Source organism: Choloepus didactylus, chromosome 18, assembly GCF_015220235.1.
Source record: "Choloepus didactylus isolate mChoDid1 chromosome 18, mChoDid1.pri, whole genome shotgun sequence".
Taxonomy (NCBI): domain Eukaryota; kingdom Metazoa; phylum Chordata; class Mammalia; order Pilosa; family Megalonychidae; genus Choloepus; species Choloepus didactylus.
In genome coordinates, this window is record NC_051324.1 from 74531900 (window position 1) to 74554763 (window position 22864).

At 42.6% G+C, this 22864-nt stretch overlaps 1 protein-coding gene across 5 annotated transcripts in view; it reads left to right on the forward strand.

Moving 5' to 3' along the window:
• Positions 1 to 22864, forward strand: part of RPTOR (regulatory associated protein of MTOR complex 1) — a 462365-nt gene that overhangs the window by 270740 nt on the left and 168761 nt on the right. For 4 of the 5 annotated variants that reach the window (XR_005212782.1, XR_005212784.1, XR_005212785.1 and 1 more), the window contains one exon: positions 13115 to 13174. The exons of the other annotated variant lie outside the window; for it this stretch is intronic. Coding sequence is in view for 1 of the 4 variants with exons in the window: in XM_037810022.1 (XP_037665950.1) it covers positions 13115 to 13174 (60 nt within the window). In the remaining 3 variants the exon portion in view is untranslated. The remainder of the gene's footprint in view (positions 1 to 13114; positions 13175 to 22864) is intronic. 5 annotated transcript variants of the gene reach the window in all.

A 22864-nucleotide genomic window follows, 5' to 3' on the forward strand; every position in this document is an offset into this window, starting at 1 on the left:
GCCTTCGAGAACAACCCTGACCCTGGGATCGATTCCAGAGAATGACTTGCTAAAGAAATTGGGGTTCCAGAGTCAAGAGTCCAAATTTGGTATCAAAACTGAAGATCTAGATTCTTTGTCCAGAGAGAAAGAGAACCTGAAGAGATCTTATAACGAATACAAGACAAGGGGCAAAATCTCTGAGATGAGAGAGTTCAAAGCATGGAGGTGACACAAAATATCACCAGCCTCACTAGCAACTGTTTTATTTCTCTGGAACCAGAATGAGGGGCACAGAACTAGTTCAGTGTATCTAATGTCATCATCCTGAGCCCCAAGTATTTCTCAGTCTTCCTGGGAATGCACCCTTCCTCGGAGACTGCAAGTTGAGCATTCTGGAAATGGTAAACAAGAATTTGGGGGGCAGAGACAGGTCCAGGAGGCTCTCCATAGTGCTACTGACCCAGCCCAGATCCAGAGTTCAGCAGAGCTGAGGACAGTGAAAATAAAATGAATATATGTTGTTTCATAATCATCACAGTAATAGTTTCAGGCAAAAATCATCAGTGTATGTAAAAATCTCAAAGTGAATGTTTTTTGAAGAACAAGGTGTATATTGTCTCAGATAATCGACCCACGGATTACTTATTAATTACAAATGAAAACTGGTAATTTGTGATGGAGAAACCTGATGGACTCCACCTTAATCAAGTGCTTGCAATTCACTTTACCAGCAATAATACAGACTGACTTGAGGGGCCTCTGAAAGGAGGCCTCTAAGACACAGTGTCCCTCCTGTGGTTTTACTGCCAAAAGTGCTTGTGCTTAACTTAATCTTAAGGAAACACCAGACAAGCAAAATTGGGTGACATTCTACAAAGTAACAGACCTGTACTCTTCAACAGTGGATTGAATAATTGCAATAAGGATGGAGAGAAAGTATGCTAACTCAGGAAGTCTCCCAAAGAGTTATCTTCTGTATGTAGCATGTGCTACCAGTTATATGGGGAAAGGCCACAAATTCAGAGACCTGTTCACGTCTAAAATTTCTGTCCAAAGATGCTCAAGAGAAAAGGAACATTAGTGATCTTTTGGGAAGAGAAGCGGGAAATTGAGGTGGGAAATAGAACTGTTTTTTTGCTTTAATATACATATTTTTTACCTGTTATACCAAATAGTCAACTCAGAATTTCTCATTTTAACCACTTTCAAGTATACAATTCATTGGCATTAATTCTGTTTGCAATATTGTGCTACCATCACTGACATCCATTACCTCAACTTTTTCATCAACTCAAGCAGAAGCTCTGCACCCATAAAGTAGTAACTCCCTCTTCCCCACACTCTCCACTCCCCCACTTCCTGCCTCCATGGCCACTGGTAACTTGTATTCTGTTGTCTGTCTCTATGAAGTTTGCTTATTATAGGTATTTCATATAAATGAGACCATATAATCGTAAAAAAAAGAGACAGTAACAAACTCTAAATAAACGTAGGTTATTTGCCATCTTTATATATATCTTTAACCCGTTCTTAGATTTTTCTCTCCTCTGATTTAAACTTGTCATCCCAAATTGTTTTCATCTTGGGTCTTTTTATAGCAAACCTTCTGAGGCCTTATATTCCTGAGAATATTTTTATGTTACTTTCGCAATTGAATGACAGTTCGGCCATTATAAAAGTCTAGATTGTAAGTTCTCCTTTAATTGATTGAAAGCAGTACTCCAGTGTCTGCATGCATCCTGTGTGAATCTGAGCCTTTATTTTTTTTAATCTGATCTGCTCTTTCTTTTTGGAAGCTTTAAGAAATCTGTCTTTGATATTCTTGAATTTCACTATAATGTATCTCATTTATTGATATTCTTGCTCTATAAATTGGAGAATACCTCACAGAATATTGTAAGAATTAAAACAATCTGCCTAAAACTCTTAGAGCAATGCCTGCTGAGTAGTAAGTGCTATGCTAAAAAAGTATCAGCTGCTGTGTTTACTATTATAATTATTAGTATCTAGTTTTGTGGATTTGGGGAGCCATTTTCTTTTCGCTTCATTTTGCCTGCCCTTTGGTCTTTCGTTGCCCCAAAACACTCTCAGGGAAAAGAAAGGAATAGTGTGGGAAATGAAACCAGTTGTTAGCAATTCAACTGGTGCAGAGGGAATTGAAATTATTGGTTGAAGTGAAATTTGTGGATTATCCATGACTGATTTATCCATGCTAACTCTTACATGATGTTCCTATTTTTAAATTCCTATATATATGAAACTTTATTTTTCACTGAATTTATAGTAATACTTATTTGCCATTCAATGATTAAGTTATTTTCTATTATAATAGTTATTTTAAAGTCCTTGTCTGCTAATTTCAAAATGTGATTAGTGTGACTCTATTTCTATGAACTGCTTTTTCTCTTGATTTCATAGTTTACTGTGCATTGTGGATGAGGCACTAGAGACTAGATTCTGTTCTTGCAGGCAGTCCAGTTGCCCATTTGCAGGTGGGTTGTGGGACTGCTCTCTTTTGGCTTTGCCCTTAGCCCTGAGCTGTCCCTGCTGCGGTTGCCAAATTGTTACCATCAGAAAACATGGTCCTAAATAGTCAGGCCTGCCTGATCCCACATCAAACAGAGAAACAAGTCTCTTTGCTTTGGTGAGAAGGTGAGCTTATTAAAGATGCATCAACAAGGAACTGGAGGAAAGAAAAACTTTCCAAGACCAGTTCAGAGTTAGAAGAGTGGTTTGGGCTTTTATAACCCCAAACAGACAAAGGAATGGCCCGAATCCAGAAGAAAGCAGAAGGGAAAAAAATAGAAGAGAAAAAGCTGTTTGGTCACATCTGTTATCTTGAAGTCCTCCCCTCATTTGGGCTTGTTTTTCAGGAAGGTGCAAGCTGCCAGACCACGTGGTGATATCCCTTGCATTCTCCTGCAGGCAATGCTGGGAGAGATCCTGGGAACAGAGAGAAAGTTTTCTATTGTTGTTGAGATTAGAGAGAGCAACAGCAAGTTGTTTCAACAAGGGCTTTTTATGCTTAGAATAACTCAAGGCGGCTTGAGTGAAGTGATCATAATAAACTTTTTAAACTTTTTTTTTTTTTTTTTTTTTTTTTGCTACTGAAGACTGTACTAAAAGCATATTTTCCAGCTAAAGAATTACATTGAGGAGGCGGGGCAAGATGGCAGACTGGTGAGCTGTATGTTTTAGTTACTCCTCCAGGAAAGCAGGTAGAAAGCCAGGAACTGCATGGACTGGACACCACAGAGCAATCTGTCTTTGGGCATACTTCATATAACACTCATGAAAATGTCGAACTGCTGAGATCAGCGAAATCTGTAACTTTTTGCAGCCAGGGGACCCACGCCCCTCCCTGCCAGGCTCAGTCCCGTGGGAGGAGGGGCTGTCAGCTCCGGGAAGGAGAAGGGAGAACTGCAGTGGCAGCCCTTATCGGAAACTCATTCTACTGATCCAAACTCCAACCATAGATAGACTGAGACCAGACACCAGAGAATCTGAGAGCAGCCAGCCCAGCAGAGAGGAGACAGGCATAGAAAAAAAAAAACAACACGAAAAACTCCAAAATAAAAGCAGAGGATTTTTGGAGTTCTGGTGAACACAGAAAGGGGAAGGGCGGAGCTCAGGCCTTGAGGCGCATATGCAAATCCCGAAGCAAAGCTGATCTCTCTGCCCTGTGGACCTTTCCTTAATGGCCCTGGTTGCTTTGTCTATTAGCATTTCAATAACCCATTAGATCTCTGAGGAGGGCCCTTTTTTTTTTTTTTTTTTTTTATCCTTTTTTCTTTTTCTAAAACAATTACTCTAAGAAGCCCAATACAGAAAGCTTCAAAGACTTTCAATTTGGGCACGTCAAGTCAAGAGCAGAACTAAGAGAGCTCTGAGACAAAAGGCAATAATCCAGTGGCTGAGAAAATTCACTAAACACCACAACTTCCCAAGAAAAGGGGGGTGTCCACTCACAGCCACCATCCTGGTGGACAGGAAACACTCCTGCCCATCGCCAGCCCCATAGCCCAGAGCTGCCCCAGACAACCCAGTGTGAGGGAAGTGCTTCAAATAACAGGCACACACCACAAAACTGGGCGTGGACATTAGCCTTCCCTGCAACCTCAGCTGATTGTCCCAGAGTTGGGAAGGTGGAGCAGTGTGAATTAACAAAGCCCCACTCAGCCATCATTTGAGCAGACTGGGAGCCTCCCTACACAGCCCAGCAGCCCAGAACTGCCCTGGGGGGACGGCACTCACCTGTGACATAGCACAGTCATCCCTCAACAGAGGACCCGGGGTGCACAGCCTGGAAGAGGGGCCCACTTGCAAGTCTCAGGAGCCATACGCCAATACCAAGGACTTGTGGGTCAGTGGCAGAGACAAACTGTGGCAGGACTGAACTGAAGGATTAGACTATTGCAGCAGCTTTAAAACTCTAGGATCACCAGGGAGATTTGATTGTTAGGGCCACCCCCCCCTCCCCGACTGCCCAGAAACACGCCCCACATACAGGGCAGGCAACACCAACTACACACGCAAGCTTGGTACACCAATTGGGCCCCACAAGACTCACTTCCCCACTCACCAAAAAGGCTAAGCAGGGGAGAACTGGCTTGTGGAGAACAGGTGGCTCGTGGACGCCACCCGCTGGTTAGTTAGAGAAAGTGTACTCCACGAAGCTGTAGATCTGATAAATTAGAGATAAGGACTTCAATAGGTCTACAAACCCTAAAAGAACCCTATCAAGTTCAGCAAATGCCACGAGGCCAAAAACAACAGAAAATTATAAAGCATATGAAAAAACCAGATGATATGGATAACCCAAGCCCAAGCACCCAAATCAAAAGACCAGAAGAGACACAGCACCTAGAGCAGCTACTCAAAGAACTAAAGATGAACAATGAGACCATAGTACGGGATATAAAGGAAATCAAGAAGACTCTAGAAGAGCATAAAGAAGACATTGCAAGACTAAATAAAAAAATGGATGATCTTATGGAAATTAAAGAAACTGTTGACCAAATTAAAAAGACTCTGGACACTCATAGTACAAGACTAGAGGAAGTTGAACAACGAATCAGTGACCTGGAAGATGGCAGAATGGAAAATGAAAGCATAAAAGAAAGAATGGGGAAAAAAATTGAAAAAATCGAAATGGACCTCAGGGATATGATAGATAATATGAAATGTCCAAATATAAGACTCATTGGTGTCCCAGAAGGGGAAGAAAAGGGTAAAGGTCTAGGAAGAGTATTCAAAGAAATTGTTGGGGAAAACTTCCCAAATCTTCTAAACAACATAAATACACAAATCATAAATGCTCAGCGAACTCCAAATAGAATAAATCCAAATAAACCCACTCTGAGACATATACTGATCACACTATCAAACACAGAAGAGAAGGAGCAAGTTCTGAAAGCAGCAAGAGAAAAGCAATTCACCACATACAAAGGAAACAGCATAAGACTAAGTAGTGACTACTCAGCAGCCACCATGGAGGCAAGAAGGCAGTGGCATGATACATTTAAAATTCTGAGTGAGAAAAATTTCCAGCCAAGAATACTTTATCCAGCAAAGCTCTCCTTCAAATGTGAGGGAGAGCTTAAATTTTTCACAGACAAACAAATGCTGAGAGAATTTGCTAACAAGAGACCTGCCCTACTGGAGATACTAAAGGGAGCCCTACAGACAGAGAAACAAAGACAGGACAGAGAGACTTGGAGAAAGGTTCAGTACTAAAGAGATTCGGTATGGGTAAAATAAAGGATATTAATAGAGAGAGGGAAAAATATGGCAAACATAAACCAAAGGATAAGATGGCCGATTCAAGAAATGCCTTCACGGTTATAACGTTGAATGTAAATGGATTAAACTCCCCAATTAAAAGATATAGATTCACAGAATGGATCAAAAAAAATGAACCATCATATGTTGCATACAAGAGACTCATCTTAGACACAGGGACACAAAGAAACTGAAAGTGAAAGGATGGAAAAAAATATTTCATGCAAGCTACAGCCAAAAGAAAGCAGGTGTAGCAATATTAATCTCAGATAAAATAGACTTCAAATGCAGGGATGTTTTGAGAGACAAAGAAGGCCACTACATACTAATAAAAGGGGCAATTCAGCAAGAAGAAATAACAATGGTAAATGTCTATGCACCCAATCAAGGTGCCACAAAATACATGAGAGAAACACTGGCAAAACTAAAGGAAGCAATGGATGTCTCCACAATAATTGTGGGAGACTTCAACACATCACTCTCTCCTATAGATAGATCAACCAGACAGAAGACCAATAAGGAAATTGAAAACCTAAACAATCTGATAAATGAATTAGATTTAACAGACATATACAGGACATTACATCACAAATCACCAGGATACACATACTTTTCTAGTGCTCACGGAACTTTCTCCAGAATAGATCATATGCTGGGACATAAAACAAGCCTCAATAAATTTAAAAAGATTGAAATTATTCAAAGCACATTCTCTGACCACAATGGAATACAATTAGAAGTCAATAACCATCAGAGACTTAGAAAATTCACAAATACCTGGAGGTTAAACAACACACTCCTAAACAATCAGTGGGTTAAAGAAGAAATAGCAAGAGAAATTGCTAAATATATAGAGACAAATGAAAATGAGAACACAACATACCAAAATCTATGGGATGCAGCAAAAGCAGTGCTAAGGGGGAAATTTATAGCACTAAACGCATATATTAAAAAGGAAGAAAGAGCCAAAATCAAAGAACTAATGGATCAACTGAAGAAGCTAGAAAATGAACAGCAAACCAATCCTAAACCAAGTACAAGAAAAGAAATAACAAGGATTAAAGCAGAAATAAATGACATAGAGAACAAAAAAACAATAGAGAGGATAAATATCACCAAAAGTTGGTTCTTTGAGAAGATCAACAAGATTGACAAGCCCCTAGCTAGACTGACAAAATCAAAAAGAGAGAAGACCCATATAAACAAAATAATGAATGAAAAAGGTGACATAACTGCAGATCCTGAAGAAATTAAAAAAATTATAAGAGGATATTATGAACAACTGTATGGCAACAAACTGGACAATGTAGAAGAAATGGACAATTTCCTGGAAACATATGAACAACCTAGACTGACCAGAGAAGAAATAGAAGACCTCAACCAACCCATCACAAGCAAAGAGATCCAATCAGTCATCAAAAATCTTCCCACAAATAAATGCCCAGGGCCAGATGGCTTCACAGGGGAATTCTACCAAACTTTCCAGAAAGAACTGACACCAATCTTACTCAAACTCTTTCAAAACATTGAAGAAAAGGGAATACTACCTAACTCATTTTATGAAGCTAACATCAATCTAATACCAAAACCAGGCAAAGATGCTACAAAAAAGGAAAACTACCGGCCAATCTCCCTAATGAATATAGAAGCAAAAATCCTCAACAAAATACTTGCAAATCGAATCCAAAGACACATTAAAAAAATCATACACCATGACCAAGTGGGGTTCATTCCAGGCATGCAAGGATGGTTCAACATAAGAAAAACAATCAATGTATTACAACACGTTAAAAACTCAAAAGGGAAAAATCAATTGATCATCTCAATAGATGCTGAAAAAGCATTTGACAAAATCCAACATCAGTTTTTGATAAAAACACTTCAAAAGGTAGGAATTGAAGGAAACTTCCTCAACATGATAAAGAGCATATATGAAAAACCCACAGCCAGCATAGTACTCAATGGTGAGAGACTGAAAGCCTTCCCTCTAAGATCAGGAACAAGACAAGGATGCCCGCTGTCACCACTGTTATTCAACATTGTGCTGGAAGTGCTAGCCAGGGCAATCCGGCAAGACAAAGAAATAAAAGGCATCCAAATTGGAAAAGAAGAAGTAAAACTGTCATTGTTTGCAGGTGATACGATCTTATATCTAGAAAACCCTGAGAAATTGACGATACAGCTACTAGAGCTAATAAACAAATTTAGCAAAGATACAATTTAGCAAAATACAAGATTTTAGCAATACAAGAATTTAGCAAAATACAAGATTAATGCACATAAGTCAGTAATGTTTCTATATGCTAGAAATGAACAAACTGAAGAGACACTCAAGAAAAAGATACCATTTTCAATAGCAACTAAAAAAATCAAGTACCTAGGAATAAACTTAACCAAAGATGTAAAAGACCTATACAAAGAAAACTACATAACTCTACTAAAAGAAATAGAAGGGGACCTTAAAAGATGGAAAAATATTCCATGTTCATGGATAGGAAGGCTAAATGTCATTAAGATGTCAATTCTACCCAAACTCATCTACAGATTCAATGCAATCCCAATCAAAATTCCAACAACCTACTTTGCAGACTTGGAGAAGCTAGTTATCAAATTTATCTGGAAAGGGAAGATGCCTCGAATTGCTAAAGACACTCTAAAAAAGAAAAACGAAGTGGGAGGACTTAGACTCCCTGACTTTAAAGCTTATTATAAAGCCACAGTTGCCAAAACAGCATGGTACTGGCACAAAGATAGACATATAGATCAATGGAATCGAATTCAGAATTCAGAGATAGACCCTCAGATCTGTGGCCGACTGATCTTTGATAAGGCCCCCAAAGTCACTGAACTGAGTCATAATGGTCTTTTCAACAAATGGGGCTGGGAGATTTGGATATCCATATCCAAAAGAATGAAAGAGGACCCCTACCTCACACCCTACACAAAAATTAACTCAAAATGGACCAAAGATCTCAATATAAAAGAAAGTACCATAAAACTCCTAGAAGATAATGTAGGAAAACATCTTCAAGACCTTGTATTAGGCGGCCACTTCCTAGACTTTACACCCAAAGCACAAGCAATAAAAGAGAAAATAGATAAATGGGAACTCCTCAAGCTTTGAAGTTTCTGCACCTCAAAGGAATTTCTCAAAAAGTTAAAGAGGCAGCAACTCAATGGGAAAAAAATTTTGAGAACCATGTATCTGACAAAAGACTGATATCTTGCATATACAAAGAAATCCTACAACTCAATGACAATAGTACAGACAGCCCAATTATAAAATGGGCAAAAGATATGAAAAGACAGTTCTCTGAAGAGGAAATACAAATGGCCAAGAAACACATGAAAAATGTTCAGCTTCACTAGCTATTAGAGAGATGCAAATTAAAACCACAATGAGATACCATCTAACACCGGTTAGAATGGCTGCCATTAAACAAACAGGAAACTACAAATGCTGGAGGGGATGTGGAGAAATTGGAACTCTTATTCATTGTTGGTGGGACTGTATAATGGTTCAGCCACTCTGGAAGTCAGTCTGGCAGTTCCTTAGAAAACTAGACATAGAGTTACCGTTCAATCCAGCGATTGCACTTCTCGATATATACCCGGAAGATTGGAAAGCAGTGACACGAACAGATATCTGCACGCCAATGTTCATAGCAGCCTTATTCGCAATTGCCAAGAGATGGAAACAACCCAAATGTCCTTCAACAGATGAGTGGATAAATAAAATGTGGTATATACACACGATGGAATACTACGCGGCAGTAAGAAGGAACGATCTCGTGAAACATATGACAACATGGATGAACCTTGAAGACATAATGCTGAGCGAAATAAGCCAGGCACAAAAAGAGAAATATTATATGCTACCACTAATGTGAACTTTGAAAAATGTAAAACAAATGGTTTATAATGTAGAATGTAGGGGAACTAGCAGTAGAGAGCAATTAAGGAAGGGGGAACAATAATCCAAGAAGAACAGATAAGCTATTTAATGTTCTGGGGATGCCCAGAAATGACTATGGTCTGTTAAATTCTGATGGATATAGTAGGAACAAGTTCACAGAAATGTTGCTATATTATGTAACTTTCTTGGGGTAAAGTAGGAACATGTTGGAAGTTAAGCAGTTATCTTAGGTTAGTTGTCTTTTTCTTACTCCCTTGTTATGGTCTCTTTGAAATGTTCTTTTATTGTATGTTTGTTTTCTTTTTAACTTTTTTTTTCATACAGTTGATTTAAAAAAGAAGGGAAAGTTAAAAAAAAAAAAAAAGAAAGAAAAACAAGGGAAAAAAAAAAGATGTAGTGCCCCCTTGAGGAGCCTGTGGAGAGTGCAGGGGTATTCGCCTACCCCACCTCCATGGTTGCTAACATGACCACAGACATAGGGGACTGGTGGTTTGATGGGTTGAGCACTCTACCATAAGTTTTACCCTTGGGAAGATGATTGCTGCAAAGGAGAGGCTAGGCCTCCCTATATTTGTGCCTAAGAGCCTCCTCCCGAATGCCTCTTTGTTGCTCAGATGTGGCCCTCTCTCTCTAGCTAAGCCAACTTGAAAGGTGAAATCACTGCCCTCCCCTCTACGTGGGATCAGACACCCAGGGGAGTGAATCTCCCTGGCAACGTAGAATATGACTCCCGGGGAGGAATGTAGACCCGGCATCGTGGGACGGAGAACATCTTCTTGACCAAAAGGGGGATGTGAAAGGAAATGAAATAAGCTTCAGTGGCAGAGAGATTCCAAAACGAGCCGAGAGGTCACTCTGGAGGGCACTCTTACGCACACTTTAGACAACCCTTTTTAGTTTCTAAAGAATTGGGGTAGCTGGTGGTGGATACCTGAAACTATCAAACTACAACCCAGAACTCATGAATCTCGAAGACAGTTGTATAAAAATGTAGCTTATGAGGGGTGACAATGGGATTGGGAAAGCCATAAGGACCACACTCCACTTTGTCTAGTTTATGGATGGATGAGTAGAAAAATAGGGGAAGGAAACAAACAGACAAAGGTACCCAGTGTTCTTTTTTACTTCAATTGCTCTTTTTTCACTCTAATTATTATTCTTGTTATTTTTGTGTGTGTGCTAATGAAGGTGTCAGGGATTGATTTAGGTGATGAATGTACAACTATGTAATGGTACTGTAAACAATCGAAAGTACGATTTGTTTTGTATGCCTGCGTGGTATGTGAATATATCTCAATAAAATGATGATTTAAAAAAAAAGTTAAAAAAAAAAAAAAGAATTACATTGAGTGTTTTTTCTGTTTATCCAGCTATCCCCGCTAATCCTGGGGTGTGGTTCGTGACTAGGACGTGGCCCTCGGCGGGGGTGGGGGGGGGTAGTGGAAAGCCCACAGTGTTTCTCACACCCCTCTAGTCTGGCTGGACTGGGGCTCCCTCTGCCTTCCCAGGGGTGAGCAGGTGGGAACCCTCCACTCCACAGTTCCGGCCTTTGCTTCTTTTCCGCGAGGATCCTTGGAGTCTTGGCCTTTGCATGTGCAGCTCCAGCGTCAGCTCAGGGCTGGAGGAGGATTTACAGGCAGGTTTGGGGGCGTCCTCTCTGTGACTCCACCTTCCCGAAGCTTTCCCCTCAGTTTCCAGGTGGCCTTGAATTCTGATTTTTGACTCTTCCGTCCATGATCCCCGCTGCCTTTGAGTCGTGGGCTCTCCTCCATGTACTGTGGACTGAGAGACGCCCTTGGGAAGCTGGTGGGGGGCAGCCCACCCAGAGTTAGTCTCCTCTTTTAAGGGCCACATCCCAGCATCTGCCTGCATTTGCTTCCTCTCTGCTGCCTTCAAATGGTTGTGTTTTTGTTTTGTGTTTTTTCTATTTTGCCCAGATTTTATTATTGCTATTGACAAAAGAGTCGGTCTGATACAAATCATTTTGTCATTACTGGAAACCGGAAGTCCCAATCAATAAGAACATTATGGATAAAAAGACAAATGTAACAAAGTGGCATGGTTTGCATAGGACACAAAATTAGATGTGATAATGTGTTTCCCGTAGTTCATGTTTATCTACCGAGAGAGCCTGGAACTCTCTGGAAACAGGACACTGCCGTGGGAGTGCATGTGTCTGCACTGGCTCTGTGGCTGTGGGATGCGTGGGAGCGCGGTGAGCAGGGAGACCTGACAGTGCAGTCAACAGAAGGGTCTGCTCAGCGTGGCCATGGCTGGCTGGAGAAGTGCCGTCGGGGAGGGGCCGCCCTCCATGCTGTGACCCCTGCTCTCTGAATAGGAGGAGGCCAGCTGTGCGGGCATGGCCGGGAAAGGGCGTCCTCCGCTGGCTGGGGTGGCCGGGCCCGGGGCCCAGGGGCTGCGGAGGCGATGCGCGGTTTGCCCAGCACGGGGCTTCAGAGCCTTTCCTCTTCCCGTTGTGGCCCACGTCTCTGTCCTCTTGGTCTGTCGCGCCTGCCACTCCGTCCTCCTCCCTCCGGCCCCCGCCCCTGTAAATGGCTCGCTGCCCCGTGCCCCCTGCACACAGCACGGTGCTGGCATGGTCTCCTGCTGTCCCCAGTCCTCCTCCATGCCCTTTTCATGCCCAGCCAACGGCACAGAGGTGAGGAATTCTGTAGGTGTTGGTATTTGCATGGGCATATTATATATTTTGTTGGGGGTTATTTTGTTCTTAGTTTAAAAGCAAGTGAATTAAACATTTTATATTTCTCTAACTGAAAATACGAAGTTGCCTTTCTGCTCTGTGTTACGACTGATTCTGTCCTGCTGTGTGTCAATAGCCCTGATGGGGAAAAAAGATGGTTTCTTACCTTCTTCTGGTGCACACAAATTAGATAAAGCCTTGTGTGTTCCATACTAGCTGTCAGGGAGGGATTTGCCTGCAGATATTAAGGCTCTCAGCTCTGACGTGTATGGTTTTATGATAATTAAAAGGATATAATTGAATTCACTTTTCTTTGTCTTCTCCCACGTATTTCTTTCGTGTGCCTTAAGGTTACTCATTCGTTCCTCCCTCACTTCCCCCAGCTCACTTTCTTAAGAAGAAAAATAAATTACAAGTCCAGTCGCCTCCATTACTTAGTTTGGAAGCTAGGTTCTATCGAGCATCTGGGCGCTGCGCTCCAGGGTCCAGGCTTCGTGTGACTGCAAACTTGCTTCTTTTATCTCCACTGAAAACTCACTGCAGTCTTAGCCCCCTGACAGGCTGGCAATGAGATTTTCTCCACAAATCAAAAAGCTGCCAGACTCAGAAAAATCTGAGATTTTGTTTTTTTTATTAACCATGGCCAGCCCCACTCCTTATTCTTTCTGCTGGGTATTGCATTTTCTTGTTGAAAATTCCATTAGTGTGATTCACTTTCTTTTCCTTCCCTCCAGGTTTTGCATGCAGAAATGTGTCAGTCTGGTGCCTGGAGTCACGCTGGATTTGATAGAAAAGTAAGTCAGATTGGTAAGCTCTTGTGGCTTTCTGGATCTGAGTAGATTATTTTTCTTTTTTCACTTTTGTGTCTCAGAGGTCTGTTCTATCAGTCTGAGGATGTTTCCCTTTCATCTGGATATGTTCTTTTCTTCTCTGATTAAGGCCGTATTTGTCACCATTATATTGGTGCTTAGTGTAAGAATTTGTGGCCATGTTAAAAGGAAAAAAAGGCCAAATTTCTTTTGAATGTTTAAAACTACTCCAAACCCTTAGCCAAAGTGGGTGGATGTGTGCGTACACACAGAGAAACAGAGAGAGAGAGAGAGCGCTAAACATACAAACCCTTTCTGCTTTCCCTAACTGAAGTAGCTACATCATAATTTAGCTTGCACCTTATTGTCTTAAAGTTTCCCTTTTATATTCTCTAACTTTCCACCCCTGTCCGTCTGCCCATTTTATGTACTACCTCAGAGCAAACTGATTTCAAAAATTGAAATAGCAAAATTCAGTCTCTGTCAGCAGACGTCCTCCCTGAATCCTCATGCCCGACATGTCCTTCTGGGGCACGTGGCTCCCTGGCCTGTCTCTTGTGAACCTCTGTGGATCTGAAGTAAGATCTCAGGACTCTCTTTTGATCTTTTCTGTGTGTGTAAGTTCATTCAACTCATCGTGGCCCATCCTGATTCCTCAGACAGTGTGGGAAAATGGCGAGTTGTTTTTATTTTTAAACCTTTCTTCTCTGAACCCCTTTTCTTCTAGAATTAACGTACTTCTAGAATTAACGTACTTCTAGAATTAGCGTATTGGATCTTCCAAGTCTTGATATGCAAGATCATAGGTTTAGGCAGCTAAGGCCAGGGCTTAATTAAATTAGATAGGAAAAGTAACTCTACTTCTAGGTTTCTCTCCTAGAAAAAAAAGTTACTTGCTTGTGTTTAAGGGGAAACATACAAGAATATTATACCTAAATGCTTACCAGTAGGGGAACAGTGAAATGCATTTGCTTTCATGCGGTGGAGTGCTTGCTGTATGGCAGATATAAACAGTGGTGGAGCTACTCTTGTACTGACATTCAACAGCCTACCAGATATATCATTGTGTGAAACAAAGCAGACTGAGACCGATGCACACAGTAGGATGCCAAGATTTTTAAAAGCAGTGCACAGTTGTGTGTGAGTGTGAGTATGTAAGTGTACGTAAAAAGGCAGGGGTGAGGTACTTCACTCGCCTCGGGGCAAGAAGGTGGAATTTGGAGGCAGGAGGCGGCGAGCAGTGTCGTTGATGGGCTTTGGCTTTTTCCTTCTGTTTAATCTTTTAAACATGAATATGGTCATGTAAAATGTCTATGGAATCTAAGAAAGAATTGACAGAATATTATTAGGACACCTGAAAACGACTCATTGAGTATATTTTCTCCTTTAAAATATGTGTCCTTTCTTAAGAAAATCATTTGACTGGTCACTGCATTTGTTCAACTTCAGGATGCTTTTGTTCTCAAGCAAAATGGGATGCTTGTGACAAGACTAGAATTAGTACATCATTGATCGGTACCAGCAGGGCAAGTGGAAAGATTTGGCAGTCCCTCTGCTCAAGACTAAGTCTTAGTTATTACAAAATCAGCTCATAGCTGACGGTGATTTAGAATCTTTTTTAGAAAGACAAAGTCTGCCAAGGCAGGTGGTTCAAGATTGAAGTGTGTTGATAGATTAAGGCTGATGGCAAGCTGGATTTGAAGTAGCAGGGAGTTTGCAGGTTGTGATTGATAATCAGTAGAAAAGCTGGGTTCAGGGAACTAAATGTGCTACACTTCAATCACAGCAAACGTTAAGATCAATCAGCCGGGCACAGACAGCAATAGCAAGAAGTGGGGATTGCAAGTTGGAGTTTCATCACGTTGAATGCACATGGTTTGCCTTGATGCTCACAGTTGTTGGTTAAGAGGGTCTTTTCTAGAGCTCGTCTCCACCCACCATCATCCATTTCCCTGCATGGCAGAGTGTGTAACACACACAGTAAACCACTCGTCTACTTCTTTCAGCAGCTGTTTATTGGGTACATACCGTGTGCTAATCCGCTGGCAAATTCTTTACAAATTATAAGCAGTAGTGTGTGCTGGTGATGAAGGATGTGAGAGGGCTGCTGTTGGCCATGTGTAAAAATTCGGTTTTCCCCATGGTATACTCTCCTCTTCCCATCTACTCTCTGCTTTTCCTTCTTCCTAAGGCTTGCTCATTAGGGAATTAGAACAATGGTGCTGGAAGTGAACAGGGTCAGTGCTGCGACAAGGGTGAGGGAAATAGGTCCTAACGTGTTTGTCTTAAAGGGGGTTCCATGTTTGACCACGTTCCATTCTGAGCCCAGCTTCCTGGGCTGCAGGATGCCCAGGCAGTATTTAATATACTGAACAGACAGTGAGATCACTGAGAAGCTAACGTGGAAAAGAGATTTGCAAACATAAGGAAATGAAGGAGTGAATGACTGTGTGGTCAACCCAGTCTGCTTTGGTTCCTGAACGAGATGTGAAGGAGCTTTGCAAAGCTCTCCTGTGAGAGCGTGAGTTACCAGTCATCGCTGCATTCTGTCTTTTGGGGTTTATTTCCCTCTCTGTCGTCTAGACCATATATGGCTATATACATATAATTTACTGGATAAACGAGGTCCATTAAAATTTCAACAAGGTGCATTTTTCAAGCTGGATTGCTTCTGTTGGCTTATTCAAGCAGTTCTTGGTTAAGAACTTTACTGATTCCTTTTTATCTCCCTCCCTGTGAATATGTCCGGAGATTCCTTTGAATATGGGCAGGTCTTATTTCCCTCCACCATCAGCTCTGGTCGCACTGCAGCCATGAGCCCCCGAGTGTCCCCCCTCAGGTACCCTGACCCCGCGGGCCCCGGTGTGTCTCGTGCCCTGCTGGTGAGAAGGTAAGGTGGTCCAGCCACCCTGGCAAAGTTGGGCAGTTTCTCATAAACTGAAACACACTCACCGTGTGACCTGGCAGCCCTCCTCCTGGGAGTTACCCCAGAGAAGCGAACACTTTCGTCTCAACAAGGCTGAGCATGAACGTTCGTTCACAGCAGCTCTATTCAGCGTCACCCCAAGCTGGAAACGGCCCAGATGTCCTTCACCGGGTGCACGCGTAAATGACCTGGGGTGTCAGCAAGAGAAAAAGGGGTGATGTTGGGACACATGGCAACCTGGAGGACTCTCAAAAGCATCATGCTGAGGGAAAGAAGCCAGTCTCCAAAGGTCGTGTTCTGGATGTTTCCATTTATGTGATGCGTAAAGAGGGGGTGGAAAGCCAATCAGTGGTCGCCAGGCATTCAGAGTGTGAAGAGTATGAGACTATAAAGGGCTACCCCTTTATATTATTTTGGGGTGATGGGATATTCTGGATCCTGATTGCAGTGTGGTTCCACAAATCTACACACGTGTTAAAGTTCTTAGAACTGTGTGCCAAATTCCCAGAGGGAAATTTTGCTTTTGGACAGACCATGCCTGCGACTGATTTTGATGAGATCTTATACTTACCTATTGTTACTGAAATGATTTAAGTTTTTGTGATATTGTGATGGGATGAAAGTATTTTGTATTTGGAAAGAATATGATTTTCTGGGGTCTAGGGGATGGAATGTGCTGATTTGTATATAATATGTCCCCCAGAAAAAGCCATATTCTTTGATGCAGTTTTATGAGGGCAGATGTATTAGTGTTGATTAGGTTGGAACCTATTGTTTCAGTGTTTCCATGGAGATGTGACTTAATCAACTGTGGGCAAGACCTTTCATCGGATTATTTCCATCAAGGTGTTGCCCCACCCATTCAGGGTGGGTCTTTATTGGATCACTGGAGTACTTTAAAAAGAGCCACACAGGCACAGACGCAGAGCAGCTGCAGCTAAGAGAGGACAAAATGCCCCAAGAACAACACTTTGGAGAAGCCATTTTGAAACACAAGCTGGGAGCAAGCAGACGCCAGCCATGTGTCTTCCCAGCTCTGTTAAGTTTTCCGGATGCCAGTGGCCTTTCTCCAGTGAAGTTACCCTCTGTTGATGCCTTACTTTGGACACTTTATGGTCTTTAGACTGTAACTTTGTAACCAAATAAATCCCCTTATAAAAGTCAATCCATTTCTGGTGTTTTGCATAACAGCAGCATTAGCAAACGTGAACACCATATGATGGCTTAAAAAATCAAATTAAGGTATGATGGGGCCGGGGGGAGAAACACTAAAGAGAGTAGGCCGCATGACTAAATGCCAAGCAGAGGTGGCCGCTGCTGCGATAGGAATGACTGGAGAAGCTAGGAGCAGACAGAAGTTCAGGCCAGGATTTGAAAGAGAAAGTGGCTTTGTCTTAGGAAAGGTGCCATCTGTTGTTTCTTGGGAAAATTTTCACTCTCATTGTTATAACTGGTTGATGAAGATTGAAAAATAGCAATAAATACACTTCCATCCAAGATTTTAGTATTTTTCCATTGTACATTATTTTCCTAAATCATGATGTTCGAGTTTCCAGCCATCAATGTTTTTCCCAGAAACACTGTTATTAGCATCCCCTCCCCGGCACTAAAGTACTCTTCCGCCTCCTGTACCAAATGATGCTGCAAAAGTGATGTGAAAATGCTAAATGTTTCTTTTTTTTAATTCTATAAAAGGAAAAGCATAATTATTTGTCATTAATAGTAAGCAGTTTTCAAAATGCATCTTGAGAGGGGATTGGGGCTATGGGGGTAGGGAGATGTGGAGTCAGACAGGCCTGGCTGGCCTCTCAGTCGGGCCTTCCCACGCCCCCACTGCCCTCGCTCAGACCCTTTCCTTTGCCTCGCTGACCAGTTCCCATCGTGAAGATGGGGCAGCTCTCGGGTCTGACTGGGGAGTCCATGGTGGCAGGGGCATCATGCTTCCTGGCAGGTCCTCACATTTGTAGTCAGAACCCCAAATACTATTACTCTCTTACCACTTGCCCTGAAGCCCCAGTGGTTTTCATTATTGATATGCTTTGCAGGTGCAAGGGTGTTTCAGAGTTGGAACGTGCCTTTCACATACCCCATTCACCATCAGATAAATGCCCAATGGGTATCAGGAAAATTTTGGAAAAATGGGTATCAGGTCAAATTATGCAATTAAAAAAGAGAGAACTCGTGTTTCAGAGAAGTTTGCGTTTTAGAAAAGCTTGTTGCCTGGACTCATCATGGCATGCTACAGTATTGACCCTTCCCAGATGCCCAGGGCAAGCCGCGCCGTCCTCCCTGGAGCAAGGGTGGACTTCTGTCGGTAGGAATCGTGGTGGTGACGAAGAGATGAGAGTAAGAAACCACTCTAGAAACCAAGTCTCCAGTGTGAGTAACTTTTTAAAAGTATGGATTTGGGTCTGAGTCACTGTTCTCTGGATACAAATTGGGGAAAGTACCTATTTTAGTATAGTTCAGTCGAGACAGACACAAATCACTATTTCTATTAGTGATCTCCTTTGTAGCTTAGCAAAGGTTAAATTAAATGTGAGTGGTTGAATTATCTTTCTTTTTTATGTTAGGACATATTTCAATCTTTAGAATTATATAGCATTTGAAAAAATCCAGATTTACAGCTCCAAAAGTTACCAGAATACAACCACCCTTAGACCTGCTTCTTAGGAAAGAGAGGTTGTTAACCTCTGTGGCTTAGTTGGGAGATGCCTCCATCTAAAAGAAAATACTCGTATTGTATTTTTAAAACTTTGAATTTTTCTTTCCAGTTATGCTTTCAGTCTCATAAGAAGAAGAATTTTCAATAAGTAAGTTTTATTTTACTGTTACAAAGCTAGGCAGAAAATGCAGTATATCTAAGTTTAATAGAGTCCTCCATGGAAATAAATATCTCATTATTTTCATCTATTTTATTACCGTTTTCAGAGACTTCTTCTCAAAATACATTGAGGTGGTTATAGTGAGTTCTCTGCTTTATATCTTTCTGGGCTGTGTTTAATCTCAGTCTGGCCTTCTACTTACCTCTTTGGCACCAGCTCCCCTTCCCCACTGGACTAGTATCGGGGTGTGCTAACTCATTGTAACGTTGGCTTCAGTATCCGTGAAGTCACATCCACTTGAAAATTGTCATATGTGCTGGTTTGAATCTGTTATGTACCTCATAAAGGACTATTTTCCTTTAATCCACTCTTGTGGGGGCAGTCCTATTGTGGGTCGGACCTTTTGATTAGATTGTTTCCATGGAGATGTGACCCCGCCCATTCAGGGTGGGTCTTAATAGGTTTACTGGAGTCCTTAAGAGAGCTCCGGGAGAGCGAGAGAGCTCAGAGCCAATACAGACCCATACACTTAAAGAGAAGCTGAGAGAGACATTTTGGAGAGAATCTAAGAGATGAAATCCTGAGTTTGCCTCCGGGAGAAGCTAAGAGAGGATCCCCAGATGTTTAGAGAGAAACACCCTGGGAGAAACAAGGATGGATGCACAGGAGCTGAGAGAGAGAAGCTGAGACAGGAGCCCAAAGACATTTTGGGGAAAGCAACAGAAATGAGAAAGAAGCCAATCCTGGAAGAGGCCCAGCAGACTCTGGCCACGTGCCTTCCCACGTGAAAGAGGAACCCCAGCTGCCACTGGCCTTTCTTCAGTGACGGTATCCTCTTGTTGATGCCTTAGTTTGGATACTTTTATCGCCTCAGAACTGTAAATTTGTAACCTAATAAATCCCCTTTATAAAAGCCAATCCATTTCTGGTATATTGCATTTTGGCAGCTTCAGCAAACCAGAACACCATGTAATACAGTTTAGAACCAAACAAGTCATTTTTCAAATCCACAGTGGTTTACAATTATTTATACACTACTGCACTCTAGGGAATTGAGAAGTGTTTGTCAGCATTGTACTGGTTTTGATTCGCCATTTTCTAAAATGTCTTTCACCTGTTTGGATTTCCTTCCTCTGCACAAATTCTACCCCATCTTTGGTACTTGGCCTTTAATCCCTGTACCAGTCTGAATGTATTATGTCCCCCCAAACACCATTATCTTTGATGTACTCTTGTGTGGGTGGACCTTTCAGTGTTAATTAGATTGTAATTTCTTTGAGTGTTTCCATGGAGATGTGCCCCACCCAACTATGGGTGATGACTTTGGTTGGATAATTTCCATGGAGATGTTGCCCCGTCCATTCAGGGTGGGTCTGAATTAAATTACTGGAGCACTATATAAGCTCAGGCAGAAGTAGCGAGATTGCTACAGCCAAGGAAGAAATGCACAGGAGCTGAGAGAGTAGCTGCAGATGAGAGACAGTTTGAAGACGGCTGTTGAAAGCAGACTCTTGCTCTGGAGAAGCTAAGAGAGGAAAGAGCAACTAAGAGTGATATTTTTGAGGAACTGCAGCCTAGAGAGGAACATCCTGGGAGAAAGCCATTTTGAAACCAGTACTTGGAGCAGACGCGAGCCACATGCTTTCCCAGCTAATGGAGATTTTCCGGAGACCACTGGCCATCCTCCAGGGAAGATACCTAATTGTTGATATGTTAGCTTGGATACTTTACGGCCAAGACTGTAACTTTGTAACCAAATAAACACCCTTTATAAAAGCCGATCCATTTCTGGTGTTTTGCGTTCTGGCAGCATTAGCAAACTAGAACAATCCCCCTTAAAGGGTGCTGAGTGGATACTGCATTTTGTGTGCTGTGTCTTTGTTCTCCACAGTATCACCTAAGGCTTTTATGGACTCCTCCCCACTACCGGGCGAGTCTCTGTGAGCCTCTGCTGTTGTCCCCACTGTGGACACACAGCTCATAACCAGCAGAGTCCAGACCCAGATCCAGGCTTTTGTTTTAACTCAGATGCAAAAGACCTTGGAATTCCTTCATGAAGATGTGAGAAATTATGGGAAATGGAGCCCAAAGAACATGATCATTTCCAAACCCAGGAGCAAACTGGCAGTGCTCTCGCCAGCTGCAGCGGGCTGGTTTGGTGGTTCAGCCAGAAACACAGTGTGTGAGAGACCCCACACATCTCTACGGTGGCCTTCTGGCTACTCTGGCCCCACTGTGCCATCCACGCCTCCCTCCTCAAGGGGCAGCGGGACAGCCGGGGGCCGTGCACACTGAGCCCAGCGTTGCAGAGTGCTGTGCCCAGCACATGGCCCCCGGGGATGGATCTGCTGGGCAGGTGAAGTCACCCTGTCCCCAACACAAAAACCCAGAAGTCCTAGTGTGCAAGTAGGGACATGCAGCCATGTGCCGTCCCTCCAGGACCCAAGCACGGAAGTGCTCTGCTATCTTCACAACTCTGCAAGCAGCCGAGAGGAGATGGCCCAGGTCTCCTTGTCAGCAGCCACGTGGAGGCCAGTGACACCTGGCATTGCAAAAAGCTGTTGACCTCTTTTGTCTTATTTTTCAAAACTTCCCAGGAACAGAGGAGTCAAAAATAATTCCTTTCTATGCCTCAGGTGGATCCTTCCATTGGGTCGATTCAGAAATAGTCTTCACAAACTGTGCTTTGGATGTGGATGCCCTGTGTTTTCCTGCATCATGTTTACCGGGCAGTGCTGGGTGTCCTGGGGCTGGGGGAGTGGGTGGGGTGGGGTGGTGTATTAAATGCTATGTCTTATGATAAGCTCAGCACAGATTCACATTCCCAGCTGTGGTAGTTTGGAACTATTTTATACCCCAGAAAAGGCCATGTTCTTTTAATCCATTCCTGTGGGTGCAGACCTCTTATGAGTGGGACTTTTGATTTGGTTATTTCCATTGAGATGTGACCCACCCCATTCAAGGTGGGCCTTAATCCCCTTACTGAAGTCTTTCATAAGAGAATAAAACACAGAGAAATGAAATTGAGAGAAACTCATAGAGAAAAGCCCCAGAGAAGCTGAGAGGACCCACAGAAGCTGAGAGTGGAGCCACTGGAACCAGAAGATGGCAGCAGTGAAACCCCCATGTGCCTTCCCGTGTGACAGAGGAGTCCCAGATGCCAGCAGCCTTTCTTCAGAGAAGGTATCCTCATGTTGATGCCTTGGTTTGGACATTTTTGCGGCCTAAGAACGGTAATTTGTAAGTTAATAAATCCCCACTGTAAAAGCCATCCCATTTTTGGTATATTGCATTTTGGCAGCTTTAGCAAACCAAAACACCAGCCCAGTGATGAAGTAGATGGGAGTGGGGCCACTGCCTTTCCATCCAGCCCCTCTCCCCAGTGGGGATGTTTTTGTGAAACTAAAAGGTGCCTTTTAATTGGAACCTTTTTAAAATTTACCAGTGGGTGATGTTTGGAGAAACCACAGAATATTTCCAAATATATAAATTTTTGAGTAGTTTGAGAGATTTCAATTTAAAACAATTGCTCAGGATTGACAGGGCTGGCTGTGTGGTTGTGGGTGATATTTTGGCTAGCTCGTGGAATCAGTGGATGACATCCCCACACATCTCTGCTTTCCTCGACTCACCTCTCGTTCTGACTTCCTGTGCCGCACTGAGCACTGTCCCTCCCAGCCTGCCTCCTGTGTGGTGTGGACTTGGCCTCTGGGCTCTGGGACCCACATGGCATCCAGGGCTCGCTGGGTGAACTGATCTTGAATTCAGGTTAATTGGTGGAGTCGTTTTTAAAATTACGGAAATTGGCTCATTTGCTCAATTCCTTGGTCTCATTTCATTTATTCTTTGTCAGTTCTTTAGTCTGAACAGAATCCTTCACACTAGAGACTGGGGCCAAGAGCCACGTCAGCATACAAAGCACTT